The sequence below is a fragment of the Parasteatoda tepidariorum genome, chromosome 3 (assembly GCF_982258835.1).
Source record: "Parasteatoda tepidariorum strain Cologne lab strain chromosome 3, Ptep-v5.0, whole genome shotgun sequence".
Taxonomy (NCBI): domain Eukaryota; kingdom Metazoa; phylum Arthropoda; class Arachnida; order Araneae; family Theridiidae; genus Parasteatoda; species Parasteatoda tepidariorum.
Window position 1 is genome coordinate 77608078 of NC_141757.1, and position 17295 is coordinate 77625372.

The following is a 17295-nucleotide window of genomic DNA, read 5'->3' on the forward strand; positions in this document are numbered from 1 at the left end:
ACGAAGTTTTTGCCCAATGTTGTTGTGCACTTTGATCCTTGTTAAACTTGGTTACACGATGCTTTGGTTCCACTTGAACGGAAACATGGTTCAATTTAACGTCTTATGCGTAGCAAAAATTTGTATGGTATTATGGTTCAACGCTGAAAATTTAGACTTGCTAATGCGACCAAGTTCAATTTATCACCTTACGTGTAGTACTATGGCATAACGTTGAATTAATTTTGAAGGTGTAACTATGCAAATGCGACCAGGTTCAATTTAACACTTTAAATGTAGCATTAAGGTTCAAAGTTGAATCGAATTTTGAAAGTGCAGACATGCATTTGCGACCGGGCTTGATCCTTAAGCGCAGCAAGTGTTTCGATTTTTACATTTAATGAAAGGATAATTAAAATGCTTTTTTTTTAGCAATTTCGTATAGAAATTAAATTTGTTGTTCATCTTATTTTTTAATTATGCAATAAAAAATCTTTTTTTAGTATTCCTTGCCAAGAGAGGAGAGAAGAGATTACGATAGTATGTACCACAAATATACTATTTCACAATTACGAGAATTGGTTCCACAGGTAAAATTGATTCATTTTGTTTCCAAATTTATTTAGGATACTGAATACATTTTCATCCATCATAATAGTTCATAATCTTAACCTAAATAATAGTTAATAATCTTAACCTAAATAATAATATAATCATGTATATTTATATCCTTCTTACTTAGAAGACAAGTACACAAAAAGTAACGGTTTATTAAACATTATGTTAACGGTTGAAATTATGGTAGGCAGGCTGAATATTTTAAATTAGATTTCTTTTATAACTTTAACGGCAACACGGACATTATAGATGACGTTTAGGAGTATAAAAAATCTCATTTGAATTATTCAATCTGAAAGCATAATTAAAACCGTTATTTTTTTTTTTAATATTTGTCTGAACTGAGTTGCCAGCAACCACGCTTAAACCGATGACAAAAGTAATAAGTACTGTAGCAGCTTAAGCGTCCTATCATTGTCTTATTTAGAGCTCAAAAGAGCCTTGTATTGTGCATTGAAAAACAGTTAGACATGACAGAGTGTACGTACAGTTTTTTGGATACATGAAGAACATTGTGGTCATAGAAGAAAGAAGAAAGAAAATTTATTTTTGTACATCCAGTGATGACTCCGAATTAAATTTTACACTGATTTAAGATTTTGTTTGCATAGTTTTAAAAGATGCTTATTTCGAGTTCAAGGGCTCCAAATATGGACGTATGTTCACAAAATAAACGCTATCCATTCTTACAGTAATACGATATTTTAAACTTTTTCCTTTCTCCCTTGAGAGAATCGACCTATTTTCAAACTTTCATCAGCTAAAACAGAAAAAAAGTAATTAAAAGGCTTAGGGGAGCCTGTATTTGGTACTTAATCCTTTTTAAAAAAGTTACTAAAGTAAATTCAAAATTTGCTAAATGTCATCTTTCCCTGGTGAATGGTCCACATTCATGTATTTCTGAAAATCAATCATTAGCATCATGCACTATTATTAGCATCATGCCTGATAAAAGTTTATTTACAGAAGCTAATCATGACTAAAATAGTTCATTAGAAAAATTCTTACAAACTAATTTTTAAATCACTGCATTCTGATTGTTGGCGTTTATTGGGGTAAGAGGCAAATCGTGTAATTTAATTGATGTTTTCGAAGAGTGAAATCAAGAAATTTAATTTTTTTAGACATTGGCTGTTACTACATCAAATTAACACATCAAGTTGGCTCCAGCTCGATTGCTTAATAAACAAATTAATAATTTTGTTAATATTTTTAAAGATATTTTTTGTAAGTGTATTATTCTATATACTGTAGATTGATTGGCTCAAATATTTGAATGGACTTCTGAATGATCCTATTACTGATACTGAAACCTTGATTGTAATGGTTCCAAACTTTCTAAAGCAATTTGGAGAGCTCATTGCTAAAACAGATAAAAGGTATTATTTCTACTTCATAAATACAAGATATTTGTATTTTTTCACTATATTGTGATTGTTTTTTCCACAATGTAATGGCTACTTCAATAAAATTTCTCGTAATATATTAATCACATTTTGTTGAGAATAAGTGAATTTTCAGTAAAAAATAAAATTTTAACTATAATCGATTAAATAGTTCCTAAAAAGTAAAATTTTTTTGAAAAGTTTTTTTTAAGGAAAAAATTGTATTTTCAAAACTATTTAATGATTTTGCTAAAGATTTCCTTTCATTGTTTAAACTTACTTAGGTTAAAAAAATTTGAATTTTTTTATCCCTTAAACTTAAGCAATTTTTGAACATTATGAGATTACTGGAATATCTGCAAGCGTGGTGTGGATATCTCGATCCTGATTGGTTGTTGAAACGTGGCATTTGCTTACGTTAGCAACTATTCTTTCAATTCTATTTCGAGTTAGCTAAGCCCGTCAAGTATCAATTGTCTTAAGTGACACATTCTTTATATTTTATCAAAGATTCTTTCACAAAGATTTAAATTTCTTCACTGTGTATTTCTTCCTTAACGCAAAGACAGGTACGAAGTCATGTGGAACAGAAAGAAACTAGTTATGCATTGAAGTTACCAGGCACATGAAGCAAAAATATATCACGGTTTTAATAAAATACATAAACAAATAATAAATCAGAAGTCAATATTATACATTATTTGTTTATTTATTCATTTATTATTTGTTTATTTATTATTTGATAAATAATAAATCAAATAATAAATAAACAAATTATAAATAAGTTAAGTAAAGAAAGAGTAGGCGAGAAAGAATTATATTTCAACAAGTTCGATGCACAATACGGCACTGTATTTAATTGATTTCACGTTATTCAACATTCCAACTTATGTGGAGAAACTTAACTCGACTTTAACACTCCATATTGCTTATAAATGATCATTTGCCGCTGACGTCATAGGTCACATGTGAGGGTATCCGTGATCATCTTCTTCTTGAAGTGAAACTACCCAATTGATAAAAGTGATAAGCAATTTTTAAAAGTAATTTTTGCTAGATATTGTTTTTGGGTAAACATTTTTCACAAATGGCTACCAAAATATTTTTTTTTACTTAAATTACTTCCTATATAAAGCGAAATGCATAAGAAATATAAAACAGTCATAAAAGGCTAAAACTTTCATCCAATCTTCCAACTTGAACTATTGAGGCCATATCATTCAGATTGTGACCACACCACCATTTTTATTTCGTATTTGGGGGAGGAATGAAAATTCCAGTGCACAAAAAAGAGGCATATTTATAAAAGGCTACTTTAATTTAAATTGAAATATAGTCTTTGCTAATTAGTTGACTCTGCAAAATCATGAAAACTGCATCTTTGTAGCCAAAATTTTAGCCAAATCTGTCCGATCCGACCAAAATTTTATCTAAGAATAACGTTTATTTTTTTTTAATTAGGATTATAGTATTTTAAAAAAGCCCTTAAATATAAATACTAAAGTACGTTTTCTGAAAGAAATATGCTAACTTAAGCTTCCAAACTTGAAAAAACTCACAGACAACCGTCTAACTGCAATGATTTACTCCCTCAAAAGTGTTTTGATGTGCATTGCTTCTTGAATCAGAGTTTATAGATGATACTTTCACCGAGAAAATAGCTCAATTTGTCTTTTTAGAAAACGGTTTTAGAACTGTGATTTTTTTCAGAATCAATCTCTTATTCTCAATTTTGAAGATTTTTTTTTTTTTTTTTTTTTTTGGGGGGGGGGGAGAGGTTCTAATCTGTTAGAGTGCAAAACTTGCACATCACTTTTCATGTATTTCTCATGGAGCAAAGCGCTCTCAAGCTTTAATTACCCCGCTGAATATGAATTTTTTTTTCATTATTAAAACGTGTTTATTTTATTTAATATTTTTAATGATAAGTTATAGTAAACCATCTTCATGTTCTTTTCAATAGTTAAACAAGCAACAATGGTTCACATCTTTTCATATTTATTCCAGGAAAATATTATTTTAATATTTTTAATGATAGGTTATAGTTAGCACTTTTCATATTCTTTTCAAATATTTACCATCCAATAATACTTTAAATCTTCACATGATCACAATAACAAAATCTTGTTCCAATATTTTTAGTGAAAAGTTGTAAAAACACACTTTTTATGTACTTTTCAATCGTTGATCGAACAAATATACTTGAAATTTCACCAGCAATACACTACACTGTTGAAATTTTCATTCTAAAATTACAGCAAACAACTGTCAGCAAACTATCCATCCGATTAACAGTAAGGTTTACGCTTAGAAACAATTCCTTACTTCTACGGCTTTGAAACCATTTATAACTGGTACAGTAACCAAAACCACGAATACAAAATTATATAGTTTAGTAACCATTAACATCTGCCATGGTTTCAAAACTGTAAAAATGAAATTTAACTGGACCTTGGAGTTAGGTTGTATGGAGGCTTTTTGTTAGGTAATGGACATAGGAGTCAGGTTTTAGTTGTGTTGTGTTTCTGCCAAATAGAACCGTGGAATGTGCCTTAATTAGTTTATCTGGTGGTGCCATCTATCGTGAGAGATAGAAATTACTAGACTTTTTTGTGTTAATCAGCTCTGTGTTGTTGCTATCTGTGCGTGAATGACAGTTTCGTATTCCAGTAGTCTGGATTCACCTATTAGGGAATGTAGAACACTGAAAACTCTTTCTGTGATGAAAGAAAGAATGAAAAAATTGTTGTTTCAGCTCAGGGATTCGAACAACCATTCAGTCAGTCATAAGACTGACAGATTAAACCTCTGCGTAATAATATGCCGACAGCTGCAAGGAACTAAGTGTATTCATAACGTGGGCTTAGTTGGTGCGAATAAATTACTAGTTGTTTAACCGTATAAGGGGAAAACAGTTAACAATTTTTTCTCACAGTTAACAGATTAAATACCATCTTTTTATGGTTATTTGGCTCTTTTGTAAGAATATGATTAAATAGTAATTAAATAAATTGTTTATACCAGTTTTTCAGAGAATTTTCTAACTGTGTGATAAAATGTTGTTTTACTATATTTTACGGTTGGCTATGCTTAGCCTGTTCTTTTATATTGTTGTTGTAAAACTAATAACAACACATAAAAAAAAACTATTAACATTACTCATACATAAAGTGTGTCTACCTGTCTAATCAGGATTACATAAACAAAATAATGATTTAATATTTTTAATAATAAGTTTCAATAAGCACTTTAAGTTTTACTTAACACAATAAGTTTCACTTTTCTTACTAATTATTTTAATATTTTGATTCTGGCATGAATGACATTAAAAAATATCATTTATACTCCTAAGAGCCATTATATTATGACCACCCTCCATCTATAACAATGGACACGTACAGGTTTTCATGGTTTCTCGACCAGGAACAATGTTTTCATGGGGCACATTAGGACCCATAATCCTCATAGAACAATACCTGACGTCTGTAAGCTACTTGAACATAGTTGCAGACCAGGTTCACCCATTCATGGCAACAGTTTTTCCTGCTGGGGGATGGTGTTTACCAACAGGATAATGCACCATTTCATAAGGGTCGAATCGTCGAGGAACATTCCAGTGACTTTGAAGTCATGTCTTGGCTCCCAAATTCACCTGACCTTAATCCAATAGAGCATTTGTGGTCCTACTTGGAAAACCAAATTCGTGCTGCCACGTTACCCCCTCGCAATGTGAGGGAATTTCAGGACCAGTTGGTGAGCGCTTGGTACCAGATACCTCACACTACCTATCAGCACCTTGTGGAATCAATGCCACGGCGGGTGCTAGCAGTTTTGAGGGCTAAAGGTGGTCCTACATGTTATTAGCAGGGTGGTCATAATTTAATGGCTCATCGGTGTATATATATTAGTTAGAGTCATTGTTAATACGAGTAATATTGACATTTCTTGAATATTTTTAAATTGTTGATTTCGTAAGCATGCATCGAGCCACATCAAGCTTTCATCAACAAAGTATTTTTTTCCCATCTAGAATCGTTGCAAACTATATGATGTGGAGAGTTGTTGCAGATTCCGCAGGAATGTTGTCCAAAGATTGGAAAGCTCTGGTACAAGAATACGTTTTAGCAATCACAGGGGAACGCGAAGAAAAACCCCGGTGGGAACAATGCGTGAACTCCTTAAGTGAAAATCTTGAAATAGCTTTAAGTTCATATTACATAAAGCATTATTTCAAAGGCAACAGCAAGCAAAAGGTACGAAAATAAAGAAATGTTTATGTTAAAATAAGTTTCATTTGCAGTTGTAAGGTTAAGTGTATTATATTTTAGTTATAATTTATGTTAAGGGAAAATTTTATATTCAGAATTCAAAGGACTTATGATAATTATTTTTCTTCATTACAAACATAGGAATAAGAAAATGTATCTTAAGAGTATTTTTTACATTTAAAACTAAATAAACTTATTTATTGCATTTCAAAATTTATATAAGAGTTTATGCATATAGGATAATAAATAATTCTAATAAAGCAAGTATCAATCTTGATTCAAGCATTCATTTTGCTTAAATAATTTTCATAAATTTTTCATATAATGCAAATGATTTAGTGACAAATACGTATCCCGGTTTTGGGACAGTTAATCGCTTACTTATTCAATAGTTTTAACAACAAGCACTAAAAGTAAATTATTTTAATGAACTATGACTATTTAATACAGAGCCTACTCATAACTAAAGTTGATAAAGTGGAATATCTATGAATATACATTTGTTTATATGTGGCTGGGTGGCACAGTTGGTTTGTCGTCGGCCTTCTGAGCCCAAGTCTGCGGGTTCGATCCCCGGCCCAGACACCGGATTTTCGGGATGCAGAAAATCCTCAGCGGCCATGTCGTATTATTATGCGGCATGTAAAGGATCCCTGGAGAGGCTATTGGCATTTCCGGCAAAATTAAATTTCTAGTGCATTTTATCAGCCAAATAGAGTCTCGGTGCTGCCATCTAGTGTGGCAGAAACTAGACGTTTAAAATCGGCATTTGTAATTCCTGTAATGAATGAAACAGAACTTATGGTCTTTGTAGTATCTCGATGAGTAAATTCTAAAATAATTCAATCCACGATAAATCTAAGCCATCTGTTTTGCCATAATTGTATTGATTTGTAAAGAAACAAAAGAATTTAAATCCCAATATTGAAAAAACAAGTTTAAAAGCGAAATTAAAAGTAAAAAGTTTTACACCTTTGAGGCGTATAGTCATTGCTAAAATAAAACAGAAATTAATTTTTAAAAATAATTTGTATAGAAAGAAAATTATTTTTGTGAATTTATAATTTGGTTCAGATTTGTCCCTGGAAAATTGCTGATATAGTTAATGTAACAAGGCTTCATTCAGTATTAAAAATTTTATTTTAGGCTTCGGAGATGGTGAAATATATTAGCAATGCATTTTTAGAGATTCTCAAACAAATTGATTGGATGGATGAAGAAACCAGGAGACAAGCTATAGAGAAGGTATGTAATTTTCTAAACTTTTGAAATTAATACCATTAAATTTCCTCTCTTAACTATCTACCATTACATAGCTGCACTGTAAAAAATTTAGGATCAAATTCCGGTAAAATGTACTGGTAACTAGGGTGGTGGTATTGTTTCACCGTAAAAACTTACGGAACAAAAAATGTGATGTACCATAATTTTTACAGTAATATTTGTAGCAAAATCTCTGCAGTGGAGATATATTTAATGGAGATATATGGCCATTTTTATAGAAAACTAGTTTTTTTTGTCTTACTTTTTTTTACTATATCTTGCTAAATATTTTTGTTAAAATAGTCAACAAAATTAAAAAAAAAATTGGTGAAATTTAAAATTAATTTTTTAATTATAGCTTTGAAATTATAGCTTGAGAAAAATTTGTTTAAAACAGCGCAAGGTATGAGTAACTAAAGTAGCTCGTTTATACTACGCATGAGAGGGAAAAATTCAAATTTTCTTTTCATTTTGTAGTGAAATGTATTTGGCAACTAATTAAAAATATCCGATTTTAATAACTTAAAAACTTAAAATGTTTCAAGCAATTATCTTACTTTTTAAAAAAAAGCTCAAATAATTAGGGGCTTTCCACAAAATTATTTTGCACCATTAAACAAGATTAATTAAAAATTACACCGGCATTGTTGGGGATGATCTCCCACAAGAGTATTTTTACTTTGTCTTGCTTTTTTTTTCTCATGCAATTATGTTTCGGTGTTTGTTGTAAGGTACTATCATTTGTTATTTAATATTGTCTTATGATACAAAAAAAGCATTCGCACAAAAATCCGTATCATTTTGAATTTATTTTAAAAAGTGCAAAAATTGTTTAGAAAATTGATTGAAACTTTTTAAAATTTTAAGAAATTCAAATTGTTCTTTTTTTATTATTGCCAAATACGATTCACTACAGAACTGAAAAAAAAGCCAAATCTTTCCCCGCCTGCGCAGTATAAAAGAATTGCTTACATTACTTATTGCATAATTTTAAACGAATTTATTTTTTCAAATTTAAAATCAAAAATTTTTTAATTAATTTTAAATGGCTCTAAAAATTTCGTTTTAATTTTATTGAATATTTTTGAAATTATAGCACGAGACAAAAACACGAAAGACAAAAAAAAATTTTTTAAAAAGGAATGCCGATATCTTTATAAATATTTAAGCTTTTCTTGCGAAATTTAGTGAAATTATTAGATATAATAACCAAAGTAATTGTAACAAGTTACAAATTTACTGCTACATTTTTTTTTTTTTTTTGGTATAGGGTGTTCAAAAACACTATTTTCTGTTCATCACTCAACTCTAAAAGTTGTAAACTTCGAGGTTTTTTTAAAATAAATTGCATTAATCATTTGATACAGAACCTTTATTAAACAGATTTTTCCTACTTTTTTCATTAAATATTTTGTATTAATTCAGATCGAAATAAGTGAAAAATATTATATTTTATTTAGCATTTTAATAATTTTCAGTTATGAAATACAGCTTGAAACACCGGTGCCTTTTTCTGTTTTAAAAGGTATAATCTTCCAAACACGGCTCACTCCCAAACAATAACTTTTCCAATTTTCACTTATTTGCAGTTATTTAGATCTAAGGGTAACAGATATTCATCATTGAAATTTCTTTAATTTACAAAATTAATTATTGATTAATTTTTGAATAGAAATGAAAAACAAAACTTTTCTTCCTTGATTTTATATTTTAGAAGAAATATAATTCAGGAAATCTAACAGATTTTTTTAAAAAAACTCTTAAATTCCTAACACTCGTAATAATTCATTTAGAAATGAAGTTTATAACAATTAATTTTTTTATCTGCAATGTAAGGTTTGTGTTTATTCTAGCATGCATTTTTTTAAAAAATTACTGATCTGTTTTTAAAGGCAAATGCTATCGCTTCTTACGTCGGGTATCCTCAAGAATTATTGGATGATTCATTGGTATCTCAACTTTATGAGAATGTGAGTAAAAATACGTAACTTATAAATTCATGAAAAAGAAATTTACATTTTTAATCTTGAAATTTTATTTTTCAGTTGACAATTACGAACGAAAATTATTTCATGAACAATTTGAACATTAGAAAGTGGACCACTAATTATTATTTTTCTAAATTGAGAAAGCCAAATGTAAAGGGAGAGTAAGTATAGCATTTCCAACTTTTATTTGAATAAAATTACATAATTAGGCTACAACATGTGCTGTATGGCTAATTCGTTATTATTTATGTAAATAATTATTTATTGAAATGTGCTTAACGTTTGAAAAAATTTTTATATTTAATGAAACTAAATCATTTAGAAAATACTTTTTATAATTTGTTTCATTCCAGCTTGTAGTAATATAATTATTATTTGAAATATTGTATAAGCCACTCTATTTTACATGTACATTTAAATTTTCCAAGGGATCCAACACAAATCTTATAGAAATTAATTCTCAGTTAAATTAGCTGAAAATTTAATATAGCGTAGTTCGAAATATTCTGAGCAAAAGCTCTTATTGACAAAAGCTAGCATTTCGGAGCCTCAAAGACAAGAGATTTAGACATAAGAGATGATGCATAAGAGATGATGCATAAAAGATGATACATAAGAGAAACATCTCAAACCTAAGAGATGCCAATGTGGTGAGAAGTCCTTGAAGCACGCCCTTGCACGCACCATTGGAAATTCGGTATTTTCGCACACATTATATGGTTTATGGTTTTATGTGAGTGTTATATGGTTTTCAGGATATGCAAGACATAGATATTACATCAAGTATCCATCTATGAAGTTAATAGAATGTACCTTTGATGCTGGTTGGTTGGTTGTTTGGGTTTTTGGCGCAAGAGCCAGTCTTGGCTATATCGCGCCTCCAACTAGGTAGATATTTTACAGCTAGGTTCATAATTCTGTTTTGGTTTAAAAACTAGATAGATGTATAAATGCCGAGAAAATGTTAGAGTGAGGATCATATCCAATTAGTGAAAACAATGACGGATGGAAGGTACCAAAATAACGCAATCTCTGGTTTTTAAATTTACTGCATTCGATCAAAATGTGTATAACAGTTAAAGGTTCTTTACAATTTGTGCATTCTGGTTCTGGTTCGTTTAGAAAAAGGTGTTTATGAGTTATTCGTGTGTGGCCAATACGCAAGCGGTTTAAAAGCACTTCAAGTTTTCGACTGATGCTTAACTGTTTATAAGGCTTTGATGCAACCAATCAACCTCCCCGATAAAATCTGAATGATATTCAAATAATTGATGACTAGTTATGTTTTTACATAACTAGTCATCAATTATTTACATTTGTCAAAGTATCTTTTTGTTTGAACAGCCAGCCCTTATAAAGAGTATAACATGTTTATAAATCAGATCTAACAACCTCCGCATTCCGTACATTTGGTTAATGCTAGCGCAGTGATGGTTATTGAGAATCACTACTTATTTTTGAGACTTCATATCTCGGAAACTATCAATTTTTGGATTTAATGAATGACATCTTTGAATCATATTGTTTTGAGCTACAACATATTAAATTTTCAGCCAACTTGACAGAGAATTAATTTTCATAAAATTTGTGCGAGATCCTTTGTAATGCTGTTTCCTTTTTTTTTTTCTTTTTTTTTTTTTTTTTTTTTAGTACTAGCTAATATTTTTATTGGGAATATCTACTAAAACTATTAACACCTAGCACAACTCAAGTTAATATCTACACCATTTCAAAAACTGTTTATGTATTTGCAAGAGAGATTATTATTTTAAAGTTACAATATCGAAAAAGTTAAGTTATGTTTTAATGAAAGATATACAGGAATTTTTGTATTGTGTAAGGTAATAATAGTAATAACTAGAAAATTCTAAAGCAGAGAAATAGTTTAAAGCTATCGATTCAAAAAAGCTTTACTTTTTAAAACAACGTTTCAAAATATTACATCTCTTTAGCTGTCTGAGTATTAAAAATAGATCAACTTTCCTAAATTATTTAACTATGAAAACACATCAATTGAATCAGTATTAAATTTTCTAGATAGATATAAGGAAAATAATTGAGTAAATCAATTGAAGCATAATTAGTGCCGATTTCAAGCGAATAGTTGATGTAATTTGCATTACTAGACAAATATAAATCAAAGCCACTTCGTTGTTAAATTCTCAGCCTCTATGATCCAAATTTCGTTTTCTTACCAAATCTTTATGCGGAAATAAATTAAACATAGATGAGCAATGAATATTTTTATTTATTTTCACAAATTCTAATTCAAATAGCTATTCATCAATAAGCCAGCAACCCAGTTTAACCAGTGTTATTCCACTTTTCCTTTCGAAAGAAAATAAATTTATTTAAAATTTATATTTACTACATTGTTTCATTTCATTTTTATAAATAAAACTCTGAAATTTCAAACAAAAGTACCATATTGTTATTTTTAATTTTGACCAAGAATCTAAATAGGAATTTGACTTCTTTCAACAGCTGGAAGGATCATGCAGGCGCAGCGGTAGTCAACGCATTTTATAACCCCATAGAAAATAGCATAGGTAATGCTTATTCTATATTTCTTTTTATCTTAGTGAAAGTTTATTATTAAATATTTACATCAATTTATTAAATTATTAGCGAAATGAAAATTATTATATTTTCAGTCATGAATACTTTTACCCTTTTTTAATACGTGTGTGCATTCAAAATAGGCTCGATCTAAGTTTATTTCGTGAAAAAGAAAAAGTAAGATTCTTTAACTGAGTGATAATCAATAAAATTAATTCAAAGAATAAAAATGTCCTAATTCATTCATTAAATTTACAGCTTTATAGCACTTTATTTCTGGTAACATGAATATTTTTCCATATATTCATGTGAATATTCAAAATTAATTAAATCGGCACAATTGCATAGGAAAAGTTTGTTTTGTTATTCTTTTTATTTAAATAAAAATTATTGGAAATATTTAATCATTAAATGTGTAGATTAGCAAGGATTTTTTGTGTGTTTGCTTTCATAAATGTTTTCAATTTTATTTTGATGCATTTATATTCAAACATCGATATTCGGCATATCGATTTGCCGAAATACTAACATAAAAATAAGAACTCTACTTCCGGAGTATTATGAATTTTGGGTATATGTCTTAAAAAGAACCATAAGTGAAGCATTTGTTGTCAAACATATATTTAATTTTAACTTGTATTCAAATTAAAAACGAAATTTCAATTGCTCTTTTATTCACACGAAAATAGTGGTCTTTTGTTGCTCTAAGTAAAAAAACCAACGTTTCATGCTTCATTTCAGTTTGCAGTGCATTTATTCGAAAAATATAAATTGTGTAAATTAATCAATGTTTATTTAAAGCTTCATCAAAGAAATTAAGCGTGGTATACTTTTTTGGAAGTAGCATTAAACAGCAAATGACATTGCTTTAAAGTCATTTTTCAATTGAAAGAATTGACTGATTTGGCTGAAAAACGAAAGTTTATAAGACTTAAAGAAGCTAATTTTGGGAGAAAAAAACATTTTTGTTTTTATATTGCAGGTCACACATACATACGCATTGATGAAAATTGTTAAAAGAGAACGTAATAACCTATACTATTTTTTTCCATCTCGTCCCGTTTTCATTTCCCAACTGCCATCAACAAGTTCTGATCTGTCATCAACTTTCATTATAATTCAACATTGTTTACCGCGGAATTCTCTTGAGACTTCTCGCAAAGTTTAAAACCTTTCTTTCGTTTCCCATAGCTGTGCTGAAACTTGACTACTGGAATAGTCTTCCTCTTATGAGTTTACAAAGTATGCAAGATCTCAGCATCTGCCACCGAAAACGGCACTAATCGATTCATCTGTGTGGGAGGAGGCGATGTTAACTTTGAAGTGGGAATAGGGCAGAGGTTAGATGTTCGTTTGTGGTAGTTCATTTTAAATTAGAGTCTGAAACAGCTGATGGATCTCGGGCATCTTGAGAAGCTTTTTAAGTTCTAAGAAAAACTCCATAAGACTCTGTTTCAGTGTCGTAGAGACTGAAAACTGCTTCACTGTGGTTGGTCGCTTCCTATTGGATCGGAACTTGCAACCCAAGTTATTGGCGGTATGTTTACCTAAGCAGTTGCTGCACTTGGGTAGTTAAGTCTCGCCTCTGGAGTATTCAAAGGAGAGATAAACGTTGACGTACTTCACACACTTCGGTATGTTTCTGCAGGTAGTCTGAACATGGCCAAATCCTTGGCAGCGGTGGCATTGAATCTGGAAACGTCCTCCCTTGAATCTTTCAATTCGGATTGGACAGCAGATGAGATGACGTAGGTGAGTACTGATTGGGTCTTAGGTAGTGCCCAGGATGATGATGAGCAATTCTGGGAGGATATCGTAGGTTCTGCAAACTGGACGCTTGAACTAGATGACTTTGGAAATTTCGATACGGAACTTTGCTAATTCCATGGAAATCTATTCTGTCTTTGTGTCAGCTGGAAGACCGCTTTTGTAAGATTTTAAAAATCTTTTGAGAGTATCCACTTCCATTGGAGCTAGCTCAACGACTGGAGGCAGGGAAGTCTTTGATGGCTGGTTTGCTGCCGGTTGACTTTAAGTCAGAATCAGCCGGTGTGCTCTGTTCCTTTTTTTCCGTGTTGGGCTTTTGGTGTTCGTATTTTGGCGTGTTGGTAATTTATTTTTCTTGACTAGTCACGGTGTTGCCGATGTATCCTCAACCTCAGTGACTTTCGTTGGTAAAACGGATACAACTTTAGGAATCACGGCGGCAATGGGCTCCTTTTCATTAACTGCAAAGGGGGAATCTTCCTTTGATTGGTTACAGCCTTTTGCATATTTTTAGTGTCCCAAAATAATGTCCCTTGAAATGAAGTATCAATCATCGCGAGAAGAGGAAAAAATCACAATTCACTCAATTCAGGAGAGTAAGGTCTGGATGAGGATCCACAGAAATGGATTTACTGAACAAAGAAACATTTATTGAAATAGCTGTGAGACAAGATGTGCTGTTGTGGTGCAGATGCAATTGTTTTTGATGTTTTGTATCACTGTCTAAATATAATTTATAAATATATGCTTGGTTTTCTCACGGTATCGTGGTTCACAGTTAATCCCTTCAAGGTATCACTGTTTATTATGTTATAAATTTCATTGGCAATTTTCCTCTAATAAACCTGTCTTACTGAAAAAATTATGTTATTTTGACTGTGTCTTTTATGCATGCCTACTTATAAGTACTTAAAGATTGAATACTATCTAAGTTTAAAGCATTTTTGTTTTTAATTTTAACAAGTTTCTGTTTGCTCATTGTCTAATATCTTTCCTTCAGAATTTCCAGCAGGAATATTGCAAAATGTGTTTTTCAGTAATGATAGACCAAAGTAAGTAACAAATGTTAATTTTAACTTACATTACGTTATTTAAATATGAAATAAGACATTTTTATTATCAAAGAAGTCATTTTTATTTTTCGTTTTGCAATGTATTTAAAAGTTGTATTTTTGATCTGGATTTCTAGTAATGAGAAAATTATTGCAAATAAAAGTGAGATATATAATGTACGAAATTAGAGGAAAAATACCATAAAAATGTTTAAGTCCTCTAAATCTAAAGGACAGTTGTAATAAAAGATTACATTTACCATAAATATACTTAAGTTTATGTATGTAAAAGTCTAATACATGTTAAAAATTAAATTTGTAATAATTTGTTATAATTTTGAATTATTTTTAGTATAATGTAATCTTAGCGATCGTCGTTGGAAACTTAATGGGCAAAATATTCGCAAATGACTTAGAATTGGATATGTGTAGCGAATATTTTGCTCTTTGACACATGCAGACCAATAATAATCAAGTGGTTTTGCAATAAAAAATTGAAGTAAAACATGGAACATAAAACATAAGGAATTTCTTTTCTATGAGTATCATTATTTCTATAAACATTAAAAATTATTCATTCATAGAATCTGAAGATATTTTTGAGTTTAAAATTTTCAAAATTAGTAAATTATACGTTAAGCACTGTAAGTATTATCTAAAGGACTATATAAATAATAGGACCTAGAAATAGAGAAAGTTAGGAGTAATTTGTTTTGCAAGTCAAAAAAATTCGATACCTAGTTTTGGTAATTCCAGAGTAAAAATTGATAGTATAATACAATTAATGCCTACAAATTAATAGCTCCGGTATGGAAGAATTTACCCCGACCCGCCCTTATTTAGGGCATACGGGTAAATGTTTATTAAAATCAAAAAAAAATATCCAGAGAACAGTAGAAACATAAATTACATAAAATACACATCAGACATGGCAACAGCCCATGAACATGGCGGGCGTAGAACAGCTAAAATCATGTAAGGTGCTAAACATTAAAACAGCAATATATTAAAAGTGTCAATTAAAAGAATAACTTAAAAGAGCAATTTAAAAGATAAACGTGCAAAAATTACAAGAGAACATTATTGTAAAACAATTAAAAGCATTACTATTAAAACCAATTAAATGGTACAAAAGTAAATAACAATAAAATTGGAGCAAGTAAAAGAAGAATAGTTTATAAAAGACATAGTAAAAAAATGAGACACCCAAGCTGGAAGGAACAAGTTCCGAGACATTAAAGACCGTCCCCCAATACATCCTCTAAAGTTTGTTTAATAATCTTTTTTATGATATTTCTACAAGTCAGGTTAGCATAGCATTGATATTGGCCAATATTATTAAAGTTATTGCCCCGGATTGTCTGGAATTGAGAACAATTTATTAACAAGTGATCAATAGATTGATATTCACCACAGTAATTGCATTCTGGAGTTTTGTGGAATAATTTATATTGGTGTTCTCCAAACACTCCGTGGCCTGTTAAAAATTGATTGAGATAGAAGTTTGCTTGTAGTCTATTTAATTTCGGGTCTTTAAAAAATTTGAATGTCTGTCTCCCTTTCTCGGAACTACGCCATTCCAGCCCCCAGCGCTTCATGCTATATAATTTAACCTGAGTTTTAATTTGGGCGATGGAGCTTGGGACCTCAAGGGCAACCCGGCAGAGATCGGTGGCTTTCTTAGCTGCTCGATCCGCCTCCTCGTTGCCTTGAGTACCTATATGAGCTTTAACCCAATTGCAGAGTATATTGGATCGCCATAATTGTTTAGTGTTTTCAACAATTTTTGAGCTTGATACTGGGTTTTGTAAGGCTTGCAACGAGGAAAGCGAATCAGTATAGATAGTGGCGTTTGGATATTCTTTTTTAGAGAGCCAGAGAAAAGCATTATTAATTGCCACCGATTCTGCCATGTAAACACTACTATTGTTTGAGATCCTGGTGGAGGTTGCCTCGATTAAAGTACCGTGCATTTTAGTAACAATGCCGAAGCCAGTTCTATATTCTGTGGTATCAGTAGCGGAGTCGGCAACCTCCATCCTTGATCCATCAGTAAAAATTTCAAGGCCGCTGTTTGTTGGGAGTGATCTACCGTAGGGAACGGAAATAAGTTTTGATGGGTGAATCCTAGTTGGTGGATCATCCATATGTGCTGTGAGGAGAATCTGCTGCATCTCTAAGTCAAAATCGTTAAGTCTCCAATTCCACTTAAGTCTTTTAATGCAAGTGTCCTCCAAAATCTTAAGATGGATAGGTTTCACCCCCACCAGTATCTGGAGGGCCTCCGTGCTGGTTGTGGAATAGGCCTTAGTGATGTTAATGAGTGAGATTCTCTGTATGGATTTAAGTTTTTCGTTGATTTTAACAGTATTGTGGTACCAGACACTGGCGGCGTATAAAATGATTCGCTCCGTAG

General features: G+C 30.8%; 1 protein-coding gene across 1 annotated transcript in view; it reads left to right on the forward strand.

Annotated features, from left to right (window-relative positions):
* The window catches only part of LOC107448923 (neprilysin-2), a 43963-nt gene that overhangs the window by 19022 nt on the left and 7646 nt on the right, over positions 1–17295 (forward strand). Inside the window, exons 8-15 of the mRNA XM_087159630.1 lie at positions 483–569; positions 1852–1976; positions 6013–6235; positions 7397–7495; positions 9406–9483; positions 9559–9662; positions 11986–12050; positions 14828–14879. Coding sequence (XP_087015756.1) covers positions 483–569; positions 1852–1976; positions 6013–6235; positions 7397–7495; positions 9406–9483; positions 9559–9662; positions 11986–12050; positions 14828–14879 — 833 coding nt within the window. The remainder of the gene's footprint in view (positions 1–482; positions 570–1851; positions 1977–6012; positions 6236–7396; positions 7496–9405; positions 9484–9558; positions 9663–11985; positions 12051–14827; positions 14880–17295) is intronic.